The following is a 22,504-nucleotide window of genomic DNA, read 5'->3' on the forward strand; positions in this document are numbered from 1 at the left end:
AATTATGTTTTTTCATTAGTGTCTTACATAGCCAACCACAGTTCTTATCTCCAGACACTAAACAAAGAAGTAATTGGAGGAGGAGGAGGAAAGTAAATGTGAAGAAAAATAGGGAGAGGAGGAAAATGGGGGCAGGGGAACCATCCCTGGGTTTTTTCCCCTGGGTGCAATGTGTCTTTGAACTCTGATGCCTTTTTTTACTTTCCACGATAAATGATAGGGGTGGGTGAGTGTGTCCCAAGTGACAGAGACCAGGGTGAAGAGGTGCATCTTTTACAGAGGACAGCATCAGAAGGGGTCTTTTTGATCCAAGTCTGGTTTTAGGAGACCAACATGAAGTTGTTCATCAGTGGCTAGCTTCTGGACAGCAGACTAAGCAGGCACACAGGTCACCTGGCCACAGTCTTCCCTACTATGGAGTGATGGACTGTATTTGTATTTAAATTGTAGACATTTAATTAAAATGTATGTATGTAATAAATAGAATTTTCCTAGATATTACCATGTATTTAAAGGCTGAATTGATGTCTTCCTCAACAAAGTTCAACAACTATAATGTATCAATTCATGTAAAACCAATAAAAATATTTATTTAAAAAGAGACCAAAAAAACCCACCCAGGCTTGTCCTGGTTTTTTTAAACAGAATAAATTATGCAAGTCTGATCTCTCTTTTTGGGTGACACACATGAAGACTAGTCTTAAACTACAGGGTGAGTCTTTTAAAGGACTCACCCTGCATATTGAATAATAGGCTATACAGTGGTACCTTGGGTTAAGAACTTAATTCGTTCTGGAGGTCTGTTCTTAACCTGAAACTGTTCTTAACCTGAAGCACCACTTTAGCTAATGGGGCTTCCTGCTGCTGCTGCCACGCCACTGCTGCACGATTTCTGTTCTCATCCTGAAGCCAAGTTCTTAACCCGAGGTACTATTTCTGGGTTAGCGGAGTCTGTAACCTGAAGCGTATGTAACCCGAGGTACCACTGTATAGCACTCTTTTGCATTATGCATTCAGTGTACTCCCACCACTGTTTTGGGATACAGTGTACACACAGCAGTAACCACAGTCCATATCTATCCAGCATCTATAGTGTCATTTCACGTGAAAGACTTTGTCAACCCGAATTGAGAAAAAGAATGAACTAGCTGTGTTTTAAACTGGCAATGCATACACAGCTGTACAGTATTCTGACAAGTCAGTGCCCAGGTGCTTAGGAATAAATTCAGATGACTTTGTTGTAAGATTAATACGCTTCATATACACTCAGAGGACCTCTTATTCTTATTATTGCTTGACATCTTTTGCAAATGAACATCTGCATTCAAAACAGATTCTGGGACTCAACTCTAATGAGATGTGACTCAAGATAAGCCCAGGATGGAAAATAACAGTTCTGATCAATATGCCTTGATCAAATAAAATCATATACATTGTTAAGGTGGTAAAGAGCAATCAGAAACCAGAACAATCTCCAGTGTTAACTATAAAAAATATTTATTTGCAATAATAAAATGTGCAGCCCCTAAACCCAGGAGCCAGGAAGTTCTCCATTAACTATTTCCAATATTTTTATGAACAATAATCAAATGCTGGTGGAGGAAAAATCCCATTCAAAGACAGTATCCACAGAGGTGTTTGCAGAAAGTTTCCTTTTAGTAAAACACATTTAGTTATACTGTTCATTATACAAATCATTACAATAAAATCAGAATAATTCAGGATATATACAGATTCTTTTTCTGCTTTTCAGCTTTGCTTGTGCTGAAAATAAATAGGAATAGCTTTCCTTCATATAATATTTAACAGTGTGACAAGCTGCTAAGTGCTACCTTTTGCCAGTATAAGCTAGTTCAGGACTGACCTAATTCAACTTATGACCATTTAACGACTTGGATAAAGCTCAACTTTTATTCATTACTCAATGCATGCATGAAGGTAAACATCATGAGCAAGACCAAATATTTTTTTAATAGCAAAACATATTGACTTCTGCCTTCTCCAGCTGTTCCCACTGTAATAAATATATGATTTTATTAATTAACTGTATCCTACCAGGATCCAGAGCAAAATTGTCTGAAGTGCAATACAGCTGTCAAGCTGAAATTAACCCACTGGAGGACAGTTTGATGCATGGATGCATAACCCTGTGTAGCACTGAGGTCACATTTCCTGAGCTACAAGCAACAGCTGATCCGCATGTCTACATTGACATGTAATTAACATAATTTAGATGGCACTAAGCCACAAGTGAGCGATACCTTGCACTTCCTCCGGATGTCATTTGTTTAAACATAGGGAAAGCACTATAGAAAATTGTTTGAAGATAAGAAACTGAAATATTCAATGCCAATTTAAGTGCATGTCCAAAGAGTCCAGCAACAAGAATACTCTGTTTTTTTAAATATTTGATGGCATCATAGTTTAGCCCCAGCTGAAGGTGTGGTTCATTACCAAGAAGTTACAACACTTGTGAAAATCAATTAAATAGGTATCAGTTTTGGTTGTTTATTGGAAGCCTAGGAAACTGTTTTCAAACTTCAGTTTCTCCAGCTCTGTGTCTTCTGTGGCATTAAACTTTCACTAAGCAGCCAATGCTGTATCTTAGCGCCAGCTGAATCCTTCACTAAAGGTGACTAAAGGCTTGTTATTGTGCATCCTGATATTCAAAATTCAAAATCCTGAGTAAACCTTGTCAAATCATCAAACAAGATTTCAGGAAGTGCTGTTTTCACCTCTTGAATTCCAGGTGTTTTAAGTATTCCTGCTACCTTGAGAACCAGTCTATTAAAAGTGAAACGAGATTGTCAGGATTCTTGTTCAATACGTCAGGCAAAACCACTTGAGTAACTACATACACCCATTTCTGGTCTGATCTCATTCCAATTGTTGGAAATAAACAGGAACCAAAAGCCAAGAAGGTGTGTCTGCCTGATCTATAAATCCAGTGCAAATAATAAAAATATTTTTTTCAGGTAAATCATCTTGAAACACTTTAAATTTTCACATTTCATCTATTTAGTGCCTGCTAAACAGGCAAAATTGCTGCTATTATTTCCCTTTCCCTGCAGAGCATTTGATTATTGGTTAAATACATTGCACCTCTAAAACCAGGCGTGTAATACTAGACCCATCTGCAGGCTTCTTAGAGTTCCCCTGGGCAACCAGAGATAAAATACTGGCTTTGTACAGTGAAGCTCATTTGAGGACAGTGTTTATTGCTGTTACCTCACATGCAGAATATATATATATATACAAAAAGCCTGAGGCCTTGCTTATCCAATCGCATCAAATGACATGGTTGGAAGACAGCTTTCACATGTTCCATTTTTGTTCCGTCAACTAGACAGACAGAAGAACCAGTTTGTTTGTGATAACGTAAAGCAGTCTGCAGCCAAGAGCAGAATGAGACCAGCCTCATTCATACACAACACTAATCCAAACCATGCAACAAACTGTAGGGAAAACCTTGGCCTCAGATTGTGGATAAGGAGGAAAAACCTTAACCAAAATTCCAGGTTCGGTTGATGTGCTAAGCTGAGCATTAGTTTAGGTGCTTGTCATCCTGCAATGACATAAATAGCCAAGTGGCTCCAGTCTCCTCCTTAGCAATAGGTTTGCAATTGCATGCACCAACCAGGCCAGAGTGTAAATAAGCTCCTTTATGCTGCTTGCTAACTGACACCCCAAAGTTGTTTTCTATGGGACAGCCATGTTTCACCCATCATAAAGGCAATTGCCTCTCCAGGGATGCAAGGCTAGCCATATGAGGGAGGGGTGTTGTGCAGAGGACTCCCCATGTGAAAGACCAGCTTGTTGATGACCAAGCCATGGCCCTGTGCCAGAGAAAGCTCCAGGGGTTATGGGGCCGTTGGGCAATCTGCCCTCAGCAGGGGTCCTGCTCCATGGCAAGGCAAGGCAAGGCAAGGCAAGGCAAGGCAAGGCAAGGCAAGGCAAGGCAAGGCAAGGCAAGGCAGAGGTCAGCCTTGGGTGCAGGGCTAGGTGGAGGCCAGATACCAGCCAACCTGAGGCAGGACAAGTTGGGGAGAATGTCAACTACACTCTAGGAAGTGAAAAAGTGATGGCACACCTGCACCATGCATTCAGTACAGTCTTATACCATTTCTGACACCCATGTAGCTCTGGGGAAGGTCTCCTAACAACTCTCAGTACCCATAAGGATTCTTTGGCAGAAGCCATGGATGTTAAGGTGGCATAGGAGTCCTACTGTGGTATGTAGCAGGAGTGCCTCTGGTCTCTGACTGGGCCCTCACTGGGATCTTCTGAATCAGAAGACAGCAATGCCACCTCCTCTGGCCAAAGGAACTCTGAACCCCTCAGGCTCATCAGGTAGCGGCACCTCTGGGACGTACCCTTCCCCCTTTTGGTTCAGAGTCCTTGGCTTGCTCTCCTGAAGAGGAATCTGCTTTCCGGGCCCTGACACTGAGCCCCCTTCGCCGAGTGGGTCCAACTCCTCTTCAATCCCTGTCATCACCACTTGCCTATTCATTTCCCCTCTCTCTCTGGGCCCGAAGCAGAAAACATCCCAGAGGCGATGCAAGAAGTGAGCGTTGTGCCTCTGTTTTCCCCTGTGCCAGAAAGCAGCTATTCTACGATCATCACAAATTTGTTTTAGACTTTTTGAATTTGTACATGTTATCAAATATGCTAGAAGAAAGGCAAACACCCAAAGGTCACACCTGTGCTTTCTGCCAAGGTTCCTAGTCCCACTTTTTCCCTTGAAAGGTCAAGCCCGCTTTACAAGTGCACAAAGTAACCCAGAAGCCTTGGGAGATCTTACACTGCCTATTCTGGATGAGAAAACTAATAAGCTAATATTAGGATGTGGGAAGTCACTGTTCATCACATAATGATCCTTTCACAAGACAACTGTGTTGCATAGAAACTGGGTGCAAAAGTCACATTATGACAACTTTTCTGCCTCAGAAACGGTCAGGTAAATCAGCCCCACATGCTGTCACTGAACTTCACTGACACAACCTGTGTACTCTATGAATAGGTGGTTAACATCCGAGAAAATGTAGAACTGTTTTGCCATAGGTGGAAATGGGGGCTGAGCTTTCTGAAGGCGTTGCCCACACGAACAAAATGAGCTTGCATTCCATGGAGGAAGAGGTATGTCCTGGATTTCCTACACGCAAATCACTTGTCGTAGGATTAATCTTATTGAAATGAATGTGATTATGTGGCTGAGTTGAAGACGACTCAAATGGAAGATGTTCTTGGTACATTTGTCCTGTAGTATCGTGCAGTAATATTTTTTATTATCTGTGTCCGATGAACTGAAATGAAGTCCAAAGATGCTTATGCCATGAAAAAAATGTGTGTTTTTTTCTTTAAGGTGCCACAAGACTCTCTTTTCTTTTCCTTTTCGCTGCAATGTATTAACCAGGCTACTCCTCTGGATATTGTTGATTATGTTAGTACCTGCTTTCTTTGAAAAATCACTCTCACTGTGCATCCTAAACGATACTCCCCAGTTGTAATTTCACAGTGAACGTTCATAATATGGTAATGGAATCCAGTTACTATTGATCTGAAGGGGCGGGGGGGGGCATCACAAATATCTATATTCTTTAGCTCCAAAGGCACTTCCAGACTGTTGCTATTTTAAGTGGGGATTCAATCACATTAAAGTTGATTTGCAGTTCTTTCACAAACCTACTTTCCCCCTAAAACTGGACTTTTTGCAATAAGGAAAGCGATGGAGAAATGCACTGAAAGTGTGTGATAAGAATTGCTTGGCGCAACATCATCTAACCTCCTCACAAACAAATCAGGATGAATACGCAATAAATCACAAAAGTCACCTAAACTCCCTGCAAACAAATCGGGATGAACGCTCAACAAACAGGTCATTTGGAAGCAAACCAATATTCCAGCTGTGTCATTCTCACCGTGTAGCTTGGTCTCCCAGTGATATCTTTATATTATAAAAGAAACAAAAGAGGAGAGATTCCACTAGCTTCAGAAACGTCTCTGGTCATCTTGCCCCAAATAGTAATTTTCTTGGCATGCTTGGGGAAATGTTTTTGCTCCCGTTACAACAGTGTCCCCTTATCAGATGCAGCCGAAAGGTGACATACACCCTTCTTAGGTGTTCACCAGCCAAGGAAGCGGAGACACAAAATCCACAACATCTTGGTCTGAGAGATGCTTCTGTTGTTGGATAGCAAGAAGGGTTCAGCTTTTACACCAGAGTGCCATTCTTACTGTCATACTTCAGTGTAGCCCGGGGGAAGTTGAGGGTGGCATATTCTGTAGTGTTCTGGGACTGGAAGGTCTTCACCTCTTCAGCTGAGCGCTCTCGTATTTTGCTGAAGACCTGGATGTCTGCATAATGCACGCTGCTGTCGTCGCGCTTCATGCTCTTCGGCTTGCTCACGGTGGCATAGACTGGGAACTCAGACACGTCGTCATAAACGGGCCCAACATCCATTCCCTTCAGAGAGAGAGAGAAAGGGGAAGAGATTGAGGAAGGCAAATCTCTCTGAAGCAAGCTCAGCCCAATGAATGTTGGTGCATCAGGCGGGAAACCCATATTTCACCCCTGTTGCATTATATTCACTCCATATTTTTAATGTTAGTTTATAAGGGAAGGACCACAGGTCAGTGATGTGGCACCTGCTTCACATCAGAAGGTCTTAGGGTCAACCCACAGCATCTACAGGTAGGACTGGAAGAGGCTCACAGTCTGGAACCCTAGAGAACACTCCCAGTCAGTAAATGCAATACAGTCGTACCTTGGAAGTTGAACAAAATTCGTTCCAGAAGTCCGTTTGACTTCCAAAACATTTGGAAACCAAAGCATGTCTTCTGATTGGCTGCAGGAAGCTCCTAAGGCCAATCGGAAGCTGTGGAAGCCCTGTTGGACATTTGGCTTCCAAAAATATTTTCAAAACAGAAAACTCACTTCCGGGTTTCAATTGTTTGGAAGCCAATTAGTTTGGGAGCCAAGGCATTTGAGATCCAAGGTACGACTGTACTGGGCTAGGCAGACCAATGGCCTGACTCAGTTTATGGTAGCTTCCTATTCCTGTTTTAATATTTTAAAGGGGTTTTATTGAGTAGTTTAATTCTGCATGCTCGTATTTTAATGTTATGTGCAATGGGCTTTTATACAAGAGAAAACAGCGCAGAAACCGGTCTGGGCTTTAAACAATATATAATATAATAAATAATTACATGGGGCACAATCCACTGGAAAATTCTTCTGCTCGAGCCCACCTGAACATAGGGGGCTGCCTTATACTGAGTCAGACCATTAGTCAGTGTTGACTGTACTGAGCTAGATGGACTGACAGCAGCTTCCCTGGATATCAGAGATAGTCTCAGCTTTCCTTAGAGACACTGGGTATCGAACCTGGGACCTTCTGCATGCAAAGCAAGTGTTCTGTGACTGGGCTAGAAGAGAGCTGCTTGCACTCCATTGATCAGAAAAGTCTGTCTTACTAGCACCAGGCAGAGTCTTACTAACACCAGAGCAAACACTTTCATTATTCCAGATTAATTACTCCAGAATATACATCAACCCATGGTTAAAAGGTAAAGGTACCCCTGCCCGTACGGGCCAGTCTTGACAGACTCTAGGGTTGTGCGCCTATCTCACTCAAGAGGCCGGGGGCCAGCGCTGTCCGGAGACACTTCCGGGTCACGTGGCCAGCATGACGAAGCTGCTCTGGCAGGCCAGAGCAGCACACGGAAACGCTGTTTGCCTTCCCGCTAGTAAGCGGCCCCTATTTATCTACTTGCACCCAGGGGTGCTTTCGAACTGCTAGGTTGGCAGGCGCTGGGACCGAGCAACGGGAGCGCACCCCGCCACGGGGATTCGAACCGCTGACCTTTCGATCGGCAAGCCCTAGGCGCTGAGGCTTTTACCCACAGCGCCACCCGCGTCCCTACAACCCATGGTTATGCATTCATAATTATTGATGACTTCAGAATTGCAGTTAAACATACATCAGAATCGTATAAGTTGGAAGGTATCCCAAGGGTCTTCTTGTCCAAACCCCTGCAATGCAGGAATCTCAGATAAAGCATCCATGAGATGTGGCCATCCACCCTCTTTGTAAAAACCTCCAAGGAAGGATGAATGCACCAGAGTAGATGCATTGCGTTTATATGGTTAAAAATGGCCTGAATTGAGCACACTCACAAATTGACTAGGCTCATGAAGCTGCACTCACAGCCCTGCAACTCATACGCCTATGTGGCCTCTTGTGCGAATGAATTAGGGTCAAGAACAGAGTTATAAGGCTGATCCAATAGGCACTACTTCAACTCAAAGCAACACGGCATTGACTCAGCAACATACTTTAGGAGCTTTTGCAATTGGTAGCAAAGTCTTTTCAGAGGCAGTTTTACCTTCTTGCTCTCTGGGTGCTGCTGGGTGCTTGACTTAATGATTCTTGTACCTGCGGAAGAAACAGCTGATATTTAGAGAAGCAACATAGCTCATACTAAACAATGATAGGAGAAGCTAAATTAGAACACGATGACTCCAGCAGAATCCTATTAATGTAAAAGGTTGTTTTTAAAACAGCATGTTGCTAGACCTCATGAGTTTGCAAACACCTCCAAAAATATGTAGGCACTGTGAGGTTTCCAGTAGGCTTCTGGAAATAGAATTATTCCCTCCACCCAGGCACCAGGACGTTCTTCCTCAACATGTGTTCTGAAACAGCATCATCTCACAAATACAAATCTCTTGTGTGTGAAAGTCAATTGGACCTCAGCTATTATTCAGCTATTTGAACACCAAAGAGATCCTGCGCCGAGTGTGAGCCCCCTTCACTGCGACCTTTGTTAATTTTTAACCCAGAGTGAACACATGACCTTCTCCCATGAGAAAGCCCAGATCCGTTCCTTTGGCAGAAAACTTCCCACGAAGCACTGGGGTACAGACGACCACAGTGGTTAGTGGCCATAGCAACATCTAGCAGAAGGAATGTAACAGTGGAGTTTTCCTTTCAAGTCCTCCAAGAAACCAAGGAACATTCTGTTTATTCCTCTCTGCTAACTTTGCTGTTTGTCAAGCGATGTGTTTTGCTAGGCCAGGGCCGCACTGGGCAGCCAGGTAGCAATTCTGTTTATTGTTCTTGGCTCCTGCTTGCTTTTAGGAAGGATGTTTTCAGCTCTAAGCCCAAAGTCTGAATTTGGATGTTTCTTTGTCTCCGTGTTGATATACGCCTGGTGCACACATAACATTCTAGTTCTGAAAACACCCTGTTTCCAACTGCCCTTACAGTATTACCCAATCCTGTTCCTGTTTTCTGTTGTTGTTGTCTCTTACCTACCCTTCACCATAAGGTCTCAAAATGGTTTACTGCAATTTTAAATTCAATATTACAGACCCTCCAAGTGTCACTATTTTCCAGGGACAGTCCAGGATTTACAGAAGCCATCCAGGTTTCTGATTTGATCCCAGAACTTCCCACTTTTCCTTAGGACGTCTCTATTTTCATCGGAGAAATGTTGGAGGGTATAGAGCTATGCAACCCCCAAAGCCAAGCTGATAAATAACTATACAACCTTTAGAGGACACCTGTATAGGGAAGGTTTTTTTAATTAAAAAAAAGTTTAATGTTTTATTATGTTTTCATATATGTTGGAAGCTGCCCAGAGTGACTGGGGAACCCAGTCAGATGGGCAAGGTGTAAGTAATAAATTTATTATTACTATGGAATAGGACGTCCCTATTTTCAGAGAAATGTTGGAGGGTATGGTATTAAAAACAGTTTAGAACAAATTACAGTCACAGGAATAGGGTATACAGTGGTACCTCGGGATGCGAACGGGATCCGTTCCGGAGGCCCGTTCGCATCCTGAATAGAACGTAAGACGCGACAGCGCGTCTGCGCGTGCTGCGTTTCACCGCGCATGTGCGTGACGTCATTTTGACTCTCTGCGCATGTGCAAGCGGTGAAACCCGGAAGTAACACGCTCCGTTACTTCCGGGTCGCTGCGGAGCGCAACCCGAAAATACTTATCCTGAAGCATATTTATCCCGAGGTATGACTGTATATATTTATGGTGAGTGTGTCTTCAGCAGAAACTACATTTCATAACACCTACACACTGCTCGATTGTGAGGGGAAAAACCTTGAAGGGGTTTACAAAAAAAGACAAACAATTAAAATGCTCACTAAACGTTTTAGCTTCTTAACATTGCAGCTGCTGCACTGTACTCTGGACTGCCAATAATCTATTTTCAGGCCATTCTGTTTTAGTAGCATATCCTTAACACACACACACACATGCTCTACGTGGTTCTTGGATCAAATGGGGGGCAGCCTATGGTACATTAATTCAGCACATAACAGTGTAGAGCAGTGTAGACCAGGAACATGTGGCCCTGCATATATTTTTCGATGTTCCCAGGCAGTTGTCCCGTTGATCGCTAACAGAATCCCTTGAAACCAATAGGACTTGCTTCCAAGTAAACCTGTTAAGAACTGTGGTGTGACTAGCTGAGTATTGCAGGGTTGTAGGCAGGAGACGAAAGGGTGAAACACCCAGGATGGAGCTTAAAAAATCTGGTAAAGAAGCCACGTTCCAGGTCATTCCAGGTCTTGCTTATAAAAATATTTGAAGAGGATTATTTACCTGGCTTTTCTTTTTTCCGCTTAAACGGCGAAGGGCAGTTCCTGAAATAAAAGAGACAGAGTTGCATGAAATTCAGAGGGTCTTTAATCCTCTAATGGCGCGCTGATCAGTACTTGATAAAGATGTATTGATCCACAGCCTGCCACAAAATGCTGCAGAGTGGAATACTCCTGTTCAGGTTTCCAGCCAGACCCATTCATTTCTCTGCCCCACCTTCAATTTTCTGGTTCTCACCCTCATCTGCCAGTCAGCATTCCATGCCCACTGAGCATGCTCAGTCTTCGCCAGGTTTGTGAAAAGTGCTGGGACGAAAAGAAAACTGCTCAGAAATAGAGCTTTAAAACCCAGACCTGTGCCTAGAAATCGGCATGAAAGGAAGTCTGGATGAGACCTGACTGGGTATATGAGCCCTCGTCTCCCAGGTTTCAGTCTGATGCTCCAACCATTATACCACCCTGCCTCTCATTGGCTGTAACATGACTGGTGCTCTAGATTTCAGCATTACCACCAGCAGAGGGGAGAGATACCACCTTGTTATATGGATAGCCAAAGAATGGAAAAATACCAGGGTGGGTTGGGGGACAGAGAGAAAGGAGGTGCGGCTGTGGGGAGCCTGTTGCTAAGATACCCGCCTAAAAACTCATTTTTCCATGGAAAGGGTTGGAAATGCCGAGAGCTCCTGGGCAGGGAGCCACAGCTGGCAGCTCTGTGACCTTCTTCAGAAACAAACACCCGGCTCTTGCAACATGCCTCCCCTCCTCCAGCCAGAAGCCATGGGCCAGCACGCAGACCGAATGCATTGTACAGTCAGCGAGCACACACTGGCTGGCTTATGGAAAGAGAAGAGAATGGACCCTGTTCAGTACAGGCCACCCCACCCGTCCTCTTCCCAAAGCTGGACATTGTCCTTTGCTACCAGTGAGGACGCCTGCTCTCTTTCCCATGAATAAGAAAGTTGTTTCGCAGCTGTATTTTGCTTCCATGTGATCCAGTACTTGTTTGCCCTTTCTGTGCTTTTATGGAGCCTAAAACTAATGTTGAACTGGAGCATTTTGTTTCTTGTTTCCTGCCAGAGGTTCTTCCCCCAGGGTGGAGTTAGTGATTAGATCAGCCACATGTTTTGGAATGCATCTCCCATAAGCCCTAGCCAGGATGATTTTGCTGGCTGATGGGAGTTGTAGTCCACAAGCACAGTTACAATAAGTCGCGATCCCATAAGGCATGGTTCCTTGTAAAAGTTTGTTTCACATAATGGTTTGTTGCCAAAAAAAACCCCAAACAACCCATAGTTACTCTGCGTGGCTGAGTTCAAATGTCCAAACAAGCCATACTTTAGCCAAACAAATCAGGGCGTAGCGTCATGTCTGAAGCATACCAACTCATTTACATGAGTAGGGCTGCCATACGTCCGGATTTTCCCGGACATTACCAGGATTTCAAAGGAGGAATTGATGTCCAGGGGAAATTTCTTGGATCTTAAGCAGCAATATATATAAAAAAATGAAATATGGCAACCCTAACCTGAGAGTAAGCTGCACCAAGCTCACTGGGATTTGCTTCTGAATAAATATGCATAGGATACCACTCTGAGAGTGGTCTCCATTGGGTGGTGGTATCCATTGGGACTAGTAGAGCGAAAGGCAGAGAGGCCAATATAGGCAGAGCCAGAACTAATGACAGACAGAGCCAACTAATTCTGGTTTTGCCCCCATCCTCTTCCCTGCTGACATCTACAAGGAGAGCACTGGAACTCAGGGGGAAGAAACTGACTGGCAATGACTCCCTGCTAGACAAGTAGGCAGGCAAGGGCTGGCTGAGGATGGACTGAGGTTGGTGGGGCAGTACCCCATTCATTCACCCGAAAGGACTGCACTGCAGATAAAATCCATTCTGCCTCATTTTCCAAAGTGTTTTCCTTCCCTGCTGCAGGTCCAGAGACTTTTTCAGCAGGGGGCCGGCCCACTGTCCCTCAGACCTTGTGGGGGGCCAGACTATATTTTGGAAAAAAGAAAAAAAAAATTCCTATGGCCCACAAATAACCCAGAGATGCATTTTAAATAAAAGGGCACATTCTACAAACACGCTGATTCCCGGACCGTCCGCGGGCCAGATTTAGAGGGCTATTGGGCTGGATCTGGCCCCCGGGCTTTAGTTTGCCTACCCATGACTTACGCTATCTTCTTGTAATGCAAAGAGCAGGCAGAGCATCATGAAAGACCCACAACTCTACTGGCCATCTTTCCACTCCGGCACCAACTTGTTCATTTCTCTGTTCTGCCAAGGCCTGGGCAGTGCAATTAAAATAGCTCTGCTTTAAATATAATCATTGGCATCCTAAGCCTGTTTCCTAAGAAATACAAGGCCCCTGTATCATTTTTCAGAGCTGCTTTTCTCTTGTATCGGTTGGCAGAGCGGAGGGGTGTTTTAACAAGCTGCCCCGCAGGCGATGGCTATTCTGAGGCTGTCTGCGGGCTAATCCCCGGCTTGTCCGTCCAAAGGCATCTCCGAGCTTCTGCTGTATCAGACAGAATTAGAATGGACAAGGATGGGAGAGAAGTCTACAGCAATGAGGCTGCTCCCTCTCTCTCTAAACCAAATACAAAATGTTCCTGAAAAATCTTGCCCTTTGAGGCTTAAGCCCTAACCCTCACAAACCACTTTTTCCCACAGCTACCCAGAACTACTTGATCACAGTTGTCCATGTATTGGTAACCTGCAGGCTGGATTACCGCAATGTGCTCTGTGTGGGACTACCCTTGAGGCTGGTCCAGGGGATGCCGCTGCTTTAAAACCAAGCAGCTAAGCTGCTTGTTGGAACAAACTTCCACCAGCAAATACCAACTTGTCTATTGGCTACCAACCTGCTATGAGGGCTAAGCTCAAGGTTTAGGTACAGTGGACGCTTGGGTTGCGAACGTGATCCGTGCGGGAGGCACGTTCGCAACCCGCAGCGCCGTGTCTGCGCACGAGTGGGGCGCGATTTGGTGTTTCTGCGCATGCGCGAGTGCCAAAACCCGGAAGTAACCCATTCCGGTACTTCTGGGTTCGGCGCTGTGCGCAACCCGAAAACGCACAAGCTGAAGCATCTGTAACCTGAGGTATGACTGTCCTAACATGTAAGGCCGTGTACAGTTTGGGGTCAGGTTATTTGAGAAGCTGTCTTAACCCTTACCTACCCAGTAATAATAGGACATTGCATTCTGCAGAAGAGATTATACCCCCAAAAATAGAGGACCACTCAGTACCGGTACTATTTTTCTAGAAAAAGAGGTGCCAGAACTCATCATGAATACCTTCCTTGTTCTCTTATACAGTAATGGCAATGGTGTCCACCTGACACTTGCCAGAACAGAGTTCCAGCCAGTTCTGGCTAGGGAAAAACCTGCCCTGGGCCCACATCATAGCAACTCAGGCTGGGACTGCCCCTGTTTTGTGGAACAGCATCTCTTAAGATACAACAGGCACCTGCTATCAGTCCTTTCCAGAAATAAATGGAAGACATGTTTGTTTCAATACGTTTTTCCAGTTGGGTGAATTGGTCTCTGGCCTCAGGTGTTTATTCTGTGTTGTTTCTAAACCTGTATTACATTGTGCTTTCTCTACTTTTTTTAAAAAAAAATGCTTAAGGTATTTTTATTGTATGTTTGCAAATCACCATGAGTCTCATGGGAAATGCAATTCATAAACAAAATAGACAGATAAGCGATTACAACCTCCAGCTGATTCCACTATGCAAACATGGTGCAAAGTTCCTTTTGTACAATCAACAGCATTTCTCCATCTCTTGCGCTACATTTCCATGCCGCACTCTTGCTACTCCAGGGCCTTGTCAAAAAGTATTAATATTCTGCAACTCAGCTGGGGGTGGGGGGTTAGATTCAGCCCCTCTTTCCTCCATCTAGCTGCTTATTAAGCGGGATTGTAATCTCCACTGGTTGCTTGTATCTCATAACTTTACATGTCCTGGAATGCAATTTTCCTTCTTCATGGGATTTTGACAAATAGAGAGATAAACTTAGGTCCTATAGAAATCAATGGGACAGGTTAATAATGGCATAAATAAAGTCCCGTTGTTCCAATAAGTGCAACCAACTTCTTGCTTGGATCTAGCTCACTGTTATTTCAAATCACCAGCTTAATTAATTATGATACCACTTCAGTCCATTAGAAGTTTTTGAATCAATTAATCTAACTGATCAAATGCACACTGCAGCCCTAATGGCAAAAGATGCTGAAGTACTCTGAGCACTCTAAAATGCTACATAAATGGTAAGTATAATTATTACTCCTACTGCATTATCTGTGAAAGAGAGTGGCACTGTTAAGCAGAAATTATTTTTCAGCCAGCTTGCCTTGTACGGCTCAGTTAAAGATGTGGGAAACTCACATTCTGATTAATTTGTTGTTTTTGTCGTTTAGTTGTGTCCGACTCTTCATGACCCCATGGACACGCCAGGCACTCCTGTCTTCCACTGCCTCCCGCAGTTTGGTCAAAACTCATGTTAGTAGCTCTGATTAATTTACACTTACTTATAAACACACACACAAGCATCCTTTTCTCCTTCAGGGTAGCTCTGCCACTCTCTGTGCAATTCAGAAAACCAGCAAAATGCGGGCTTTGATCAGGGGTGGGGAGGTGGGGAGTGAGCACAGGTAGCAAGCTGTTTGCAAAATATTTCCTCCCGCTGAGTAAAACACCCTGCTCAGGTAGGACAAAAGAGCAGTGAAGAAGATCCCTTTGTGCAGGCAAGACACAAAGCCTTGGAGTCCCACCTGACTCCACCAGAAGCACTTCAAAGCGGCAGCAACTCAGTCAAATGTGGCTTTTGAAGCAGGGCCGGATTTAGATGAAGAGAGCCCTAGGCTACTCCACTTATGAGACCCCTCCCCATCCCCCACCCTCACAACTAGAAGAAAATTTGAGTGAAGACAAGGGTGATGGCAGGTATTTAAAATTCTTCAATTCACAATTTCTCCTCCAAAGGACATAAGATATGAGGCCTGTATTTTGGAGCTTTATAATTTTGGAATAACTAGTTGACAAGTCTTATCAGTTGCTGACGTATGAGCAGACCTTATTTGCCGCTATTCTGGGCTTCTGGTGCACCAGGGATTAGACCAGCATAACAGAGTTGGTCAGGATGCCAGAAGGGATACAATTTACAAGCTTTCTCCATTATCTGCAGAGCAGGGGGTGTTCAGTCAACTGTGCAAAGGCTGAGCTGAAGCATTCCCTGCTGGTTACCTGCTTTCAGCAATAGGGGTCATTGCTTGGTAGTACCCAGTTGGTTAGCTGTCAGATTCTAGAGCTCCATATTGGTGGCTCTTAAGTAATTTACAAAATACAGAGTCCATTCATAAAACACAGTGTTCATTCATAAAGCAGTAACATAAATCTCCATTGCTACACATTGGGTTTATATTTCAGCAGTTGAACATACAAGTGTATGGCCATGCTGTAGTGTAATGCTTATGTGACTAAGAATAAAAGGTGGCTGGGCTCATTGTCTTGGGGTTTGTGGGGGAATAGGTGACAAAACTGATTTCCAATAAGTGCCCCCCTTTATTTCCATAACCAGTCCTTGAGTCTGTACTCTGAATGGTGACACCAGGGACCTAGAAGGTGCAGGGCTTGTCACTCCAACCCCTGCACAGTCTCATCAGGGCTGACCTTAAGGCAATTGGATCAATTGGGCCAAATTGGGCCCCACAGGCCACTCCTAAGGGGGCCCCTGCGCCAGGAACAATCTAGATGGGTTTTATTTATATCTATAAGATTTTGCAGACTTTGGCTGTGAACTGGGGCCCTACAAGAAAAAAAATTCAAGTTGTGCCCCTCTGCTTCAAATTGGGCCCCCACAGGCTAGCCCTGAGTCTCATAGTTGCTGGGCCTGAGTTGCCCTGCCCTTGCATGAGGTCTTGGGTTTCCAATTTTGGGAAAGGGGAGACTGCCCGCTGGGGAGCGGGAGATTTAGAGGCCCTAGGCTTCAGCCTACCTAGCCTATACATAAATCTGGCACTGGTGGGGAGACTAAGGGCCCACCCACACTTTCAAAACATGGGTCCAAGAAGTTGTGTGTTTGTGTGCTTCTGCTGCTCTCCCCATTACCGTATTTTCCCCTCTATAACACGCAGATTTTTTCTCCTAAAAAGGAAGGGGAAATGTCTGTGCGTGTTATGGAGCGAATGTGTGGGCCCTGGAGCCAAAAAATCAAGCAAAAGTCAAATCGCTCTTCACGGAGAAGGGAAACCTGAAAAGAGGAAGTGGCAGCTTTCCTGCATTCTGCCTCAGGGTCTTACTGCCCACCCTCCTCTGTTTCGTTGCTGTGATTGCTGAAACGGAACAAAGAGCAGGGAAAGCCCCTCCCCTCCAGGCAAGCAGAGGGGAAAGTGTCGTCTCTGTGCTCCGGTACTGCTGGGGGAGAGGGAGAGAGAGTGGGGGAGGGAGAGGGAGAGGGGGGGAGGGAGAGGGAGAGAGAGAGAGAGAGAGAGAGAGATGGCTGGCTTGGGGGGGGGGACTTTTGCCTCCCACCCGTTAAATCCCTCTCCAGCATTCTTAGCCAGCTGCTTCTCTGCACACCCCTCTCATGTCCCTTCTTTGTTTTTCCTTCGCTCCCCACTTAAAATGTGGTTACAAAGCATAGATCAACATGGATCCTCAGGATCTTTGCATTGGGTCACCCCAAATTCACCATCAGATCACATAGCATGTCCATGGCTACAGCCTGCACCAAAAAAATCACGCACCCACTGTTGCCTGGGGCTGCAATGGTGCAAAAACGTGGTTAAAAAGCATGGATCCACATGGATCCTCAGGATCTTTGCATTGGGTCACCCCAAATTCACCATCAGATCACATAGCATGTCCATGGCTACAGCCTGCACCAAAAAAATCACGCACCCACTGTTGCCTGGGGCTGCAATGGTGCAAAAACGTGGTTAAAAAGCATGGATCCACATGGATCCTCAGGATCTTTGCATTGGGTCACCCCAAATTCACCATCAGATCACATAGCATGTCCATGGCTACAGCCTGCACCAAAAAAATCACGCACCCACTGTTGCCTGGGGCTGCAATGGTGCAAAAACGTGGTTAAAAAGCATGGATCCACATGGATCCTCAGGATCTTTGCATTGGGTCACCCCAAATTCACCATCAGATCACATAGCATGTCCATGGCTACAGCCTGCACCAAAAAAATCACGCACCCACTGTTGCCTGGGGCTGCAATGGTGCAAACACGTGGTTAAAAAGCATGGATCCACATGGATCCTCAGGATCTTTGCATTGGGTCACCCCAAATTCACCATCAGATCACATAGCATGTCCATGGCTACAGCCTGCACCAAAAAAAGCACGCACCCACTGTTGCCTGGGGCTGCAATGGTGCAAAAACGTGGTTACAAAGCATGGATCCACAGGGATTCTCAGGATCTTTGCATTGGGTCACCCCAAATTCACCATCAGATCACATGTCTGTGGCCACAGCATGAAGCACAAAAATGATACATCCACTGTTTCATTCAGAATGTTTTTTCCCTTGTTTTCCTCCTCTAAAAACGATGTGCGTGTTATGGTCAGGTGCGTGTTATAGAGCGAAAAATACGGTAAATTGCTGAATCGGAACAAACATAAATCCACAGAAAACCCAATTGACATTTGCTCTGATTCAGCAGTTGAATATCGGATTTTACTGGGGAAAGTGGTGGGGCCAAAAGAACCCCTCCCCCCCAAAACCCTCTCAGACCTGAAATCACTTTCAAGGGGGAAATGGAAGTGTGGCAAGAGCTCCAGGGAACACTGAGTTCCAAGATTCCCACCAAAGCACCTTTCTGTTGAAAGATTTCAGGCACAAAGAGCCACAGGAGCCAATGTGGGCTGGAGTCTGCAAAATCATTTGTGGGGGGCGGGGGAATACCTTGCAATCTAGGAGCAATTTTTAAAAAGTAAGTTTCTAGTCCTCATTACTTATGGAGATAGAGGGGAAAACTGGGAGGCATGAATCTGCTTAAACTGCTCTCTAAGAGAGACATTTGTTCCTGCTTTCTAGTGTTTTGGTACACACATTCAAAAACTGTAAAACAAGCACCGAGCACATTACTTGTTTTTAGAACGGCATCCACACCATACATTGAAAGCACTCTTATACCACTTTAAGTGTCACAGCTTCCTCCCAAGAATTCTGGGAACTGGAGAAGGCTCTCCTAACTCTTAATGTAAGCAGGAAAGGTAAAGGGACCCCTGACCATTGGGTCCAGTTGTGACTGACTCTGGGGTTGCGGCGCTCATCTCGCTTTATTGGCCGAGGGACTCGGAGTTTGTCCGTAGACAGCTTCCGGGTCATGTGGCCAGCATGACTACGGTAAGTCGCTTCTGGCGAACCAGAGCAGCACACGGAAACGCCGTTTACCTTCCCGCTGGAGCGGTACCTATTTATCTACTTGCACTGTGTGTGTGTGTGTGATTTTTTTTAGAAATTAAGGACCAAGTTGAAAATCCACCAACAAATCTAGACAACTTTTCACCAGGAAATAACCCTGCAGTTTTCTCTCCACTAGATGATGCTATTTCTCTGTTCGACCACAAACCATTAGCGTCACAGCAAAACCGAAAATCAATACTTCTGTTTCACAGTGAGCCTTCTCTCTTCTTGCTCAAAGCAGTCTTTCAGACAGTGGCCACACCGCATACTGGGCTCTCCCCACCCACACTCCCAATGTAGGAGATCCTTCCACCTGCCATAAAAGGAATCTGCTTCTTTCTGCTGTTGCTTCTATTACTGTATTTACCCGTATCAAATGCTCACCTTTTTTTTGCCCAAATTATGTTGCGAAAATTGAGGTGCGCATTAGATTCAATGGCACATTTACGTTCGCCAGCAAATACTTTTTTTTTGTTTCAAGGTTCTGAAAATTGAGGTGCGCATTAAATTCGATGGCGCATTAGACTCAAGTAAACACGGTATACAGTGGTACCTCAGCTTAAGTACTTAATTCTTTCCGGAGGTCCGTACTTAACCTGAAACTGTTCTTAACCTGAAGCACCACTTCAGCCAATGGGGCCTCCTGCTGCTGCCGCACCGCAGGAGCACGATTTCTGTTCTTATCCTGAAGCAAAGTTCTTAACCTGAAGCACTGTGTCTGTAACCTGAAGTGTATGTAACCTGAAGCGTATGTAACCTGAGGTACCACTGTATAGGGGGCAAAATAAATGGGGACTCCTAGGGAGATTCCTCCCCAGAATGGAAGGACTATAGCTCAGTAGAACAGCATCTGCTTTGCATGTCAAAGGTCCTAGTTTCAATCCCCAGTGGTATGTCCAGGTAGGGCTGGGAGAGACCCCCTGCTTGAAGCACTGGAGAGCTGCTGCCAGTCAGTGTAGACAATATTGAATTAGATGGACCAAAAGGCAGCTTCATATGTTGCTAGATCACACCAAACTACTCTCATTTGGGATTCAACATTTCCCTTTTTTAAAGGGAAATTCCTTTATTCCGAATAGGATTCCTCGCAAGAAAAGGGAAAAGTTGACAGCTATGGACTCCATAGGCTGAAGGAATTTTTGGCACCCCGAGCTTAGGTTCTCAAATGCCCAAATAGTGGTTAAGGTAAAGGTAAAGGGACCCCTGACCATTAGGTCCAGTCGTGGCCGACTCTGGGGTTGGGGCGCTCATCTCGCTTTATTGGCCGAGGGAGCCGGCGTACAGCTTCCGGGTCATGTGGCCAGCATGACTAAGCCACTTCTGGCGAACCAGAGCAGCGCACAGAAACACCGTTTACCTTCCTGCCGGAGCGGTACCTATTTATCTACTTGCACTTTGATGTGCTTTCGAACTGCTAGGTGGGCAGGAGCAGGGACCGAGCAACGGGAGCTCACCCCGTCGCGGGGATTCGAACCACCGACTTTCTGACCGGCAAGTCCTAGGCTCTGTGGTTTAACCCACAGCGTCACCCGCATCCCTACCCAAATAGCGGTTGGAACCCCCTAAAAGAGAATGGCTGAGTGACAACCGGGATGTTCCTAGTTCGAAAGTCACCCAAAGTCAGTGGCATTAGGCACAGCACTCTTTCCTAGCCTCACCACCTCATCTGCAATATACGGGAAAGAATGGATTTCTTTTCAATAATTAAATTGTTTTCTGGTTGTTGTTCCATACTTTCTCCAAGGAGTCCCCAGTGCAGATTAATGCACTGTGTTCTCAAGTGGCTGTCAATACAACAAGGAGTGCCAACTGACCCCCACCCCGGTCAGCTCTTTTGTTTTTAACTGTTGCCTGATATATAGAAACCAAAGGGCAAAGTTTTTTTCTCAGCAATGGAGATAGTAAACAAGATTGCCTATTAAAGGCAAGACAAAACTGCTGCTAAGGGAACAGGAGCGGCAACAGGTGGGAAAAGTTGGCAGCCTGCTAGCCTTCCCCTGAGTGGTTAATTTCTAAAAGGGGCAGTGCCAGCACTCCAGCCTGCCCATCAAACTTATACACATTGACCTCCTATAATCTAGTACAGGGATGGGGAACCTCCAGCCGTCCATCAGCCGCATCAGCTAGCAGGGCCAATGGCTGGGGATGATGGGAGTTGTAGTCCACCAACATCTGGAGAACCACAGGTGCCCGCCCACCCCCCAGCCAACCTGGTATGTATGGGCTAGTGGCAGCTCTTATTGGGACAGGCAGCACACCCTGTACGTGCTCAGCAAATAAGTCTCAGGGTTTTGACAATGAATTAGCTTCTTTCGTAGGGCTGAGCCCTCTTGACACTTGTCTCTAGTTAAGCTCTGCCTCCTTTGGAGAAGTGGAAGCCGCTCCAGAGAATCTCTCTGTATCTTGCCTGCAAAAGCATTTAAGGCAGATCAGGAGACGGGCAAGCTCCTCCTGTGGATGTGAAACCTGGAACGCTTCCATCCTTCCCCTAGTCGATACTAGGTGCTGCCCGGGTGGCTCTGCTGCCAGCCACGGGGCTGAGGAGGATGGTGGTGGCATCAGCTAGAAGAACCAGCCAAGCTCTCCAGACCCGGCAGGGAAACACCACCTCTCCCTTTCTTTAACACGACACAGCTGGCAAAGCTGGTCTTCTTCGTAGCCCTGGGCTGACCCCAAGAAGCGCTCCCTCCCTCTTTGCCCAGCTCCCAAGCAGCAAGCTGGCCCCAGCTAACTCACCAGACGCAGCAGCAGCACTGGTTGCCCATTTCGCTCTCTGGAGGGAGAAATCTTGCCTTTCTGGAGAGGAGAACCTCACTGGAGCACAGGGCGCCCGCATTTCCTGGTTCCCTGTTCAGCCCCTGGCAGATCCAATCCAAGGGAGTGTCTGGATCATGGACGTGTCAGGTTTCTCCCTCCATCAAGGAAGGCAAAGCTGTGTGTGCCATCTACTGGACAGAAGATCTCCCGAAGGCAGCGGCGTCGGCGTCTGCTGCTGTCGCTGCTCCTCTCCCAGCTGCTCCGCTTCCCCCCTTGAGTCTCTGCCTTGCTGGCTTTGGAGTATGTGGCAGCTTGAGTTATAGGAGTTAGATGCACAATGGCTTTTGGGCTCCTCACATCCGCTCGGAGCATCATGCCCAGGACATTCAGCTCTCCACCACCGCAAGAGCTGAAATGGGTGAGGAATCTGGCAGAAGGAATCATATCCATATGGACGGATGCACAGATTTTGATTTTGAAAAATATTTCCAAACTTCCAGTGGGGTGAGGAGCCGACTTGCCCATGGTTGCAGGCTTGTCTTATTCTCATGCAACATTTTGCTCTGAAAAAACAACTACCTGAAGATCATGATCCCGACTTACTGGCCCGACATCAGTGGCAGACTTTAGGCTTTAAAATTTCAGCAGTAAAATTGGTGCAACACCAAAATTCAGAGCCCCCACATCTCGCTTTCTGT

General features: G+C 45.6%; 1 protein-coding gene across 1 annotated transcript; it reads right to left on the reverse strand.

Moving 5' to 3' along the window:
* Positions 1–1,480: 1,480 nt before the first annotated feature.
* C15H11orf52 (chromosome 15 C11orf52 homolog) lies at positions 1,481–22,234 on the reverse strand. The gene is made up of 4 exons (XM_028708371.2): positions 21,786–22,234; positions 10,627–10,667; positions 8,386–8,435; positions 1,481–6,463 (listed from the first exon to the last, which is right to left on the reverse strand). Exons 1-4 carry the CDS (start codon positions 21,812–21,814, stop codon positions 6,212–6,214), a joined length of 372 nt encoding a protein of 123 aa, XP_028564204.1. The 5' UTR covers positions 21,815–22,234; the 3' UTR covers positions 1,481–6,211.
* Between the last annotated feature and the right edge of the window lie 270 nt (positions 22,235–22,504).

This window comes from Podarcis muralis, chromosome 15, assembly GCF_964188315.1.
Source record: "Podarcis muralis chromosome 15, rPodMur119.hap1.1, whole genome shotgun sequence".
In the NCBI taxonomy this organism is placed as follows: Eukaryota; Metazoa; Chordata; class Lepidosauria; order Squamata; family Lacertidae; genus Podarcis; species Podarcis muralis.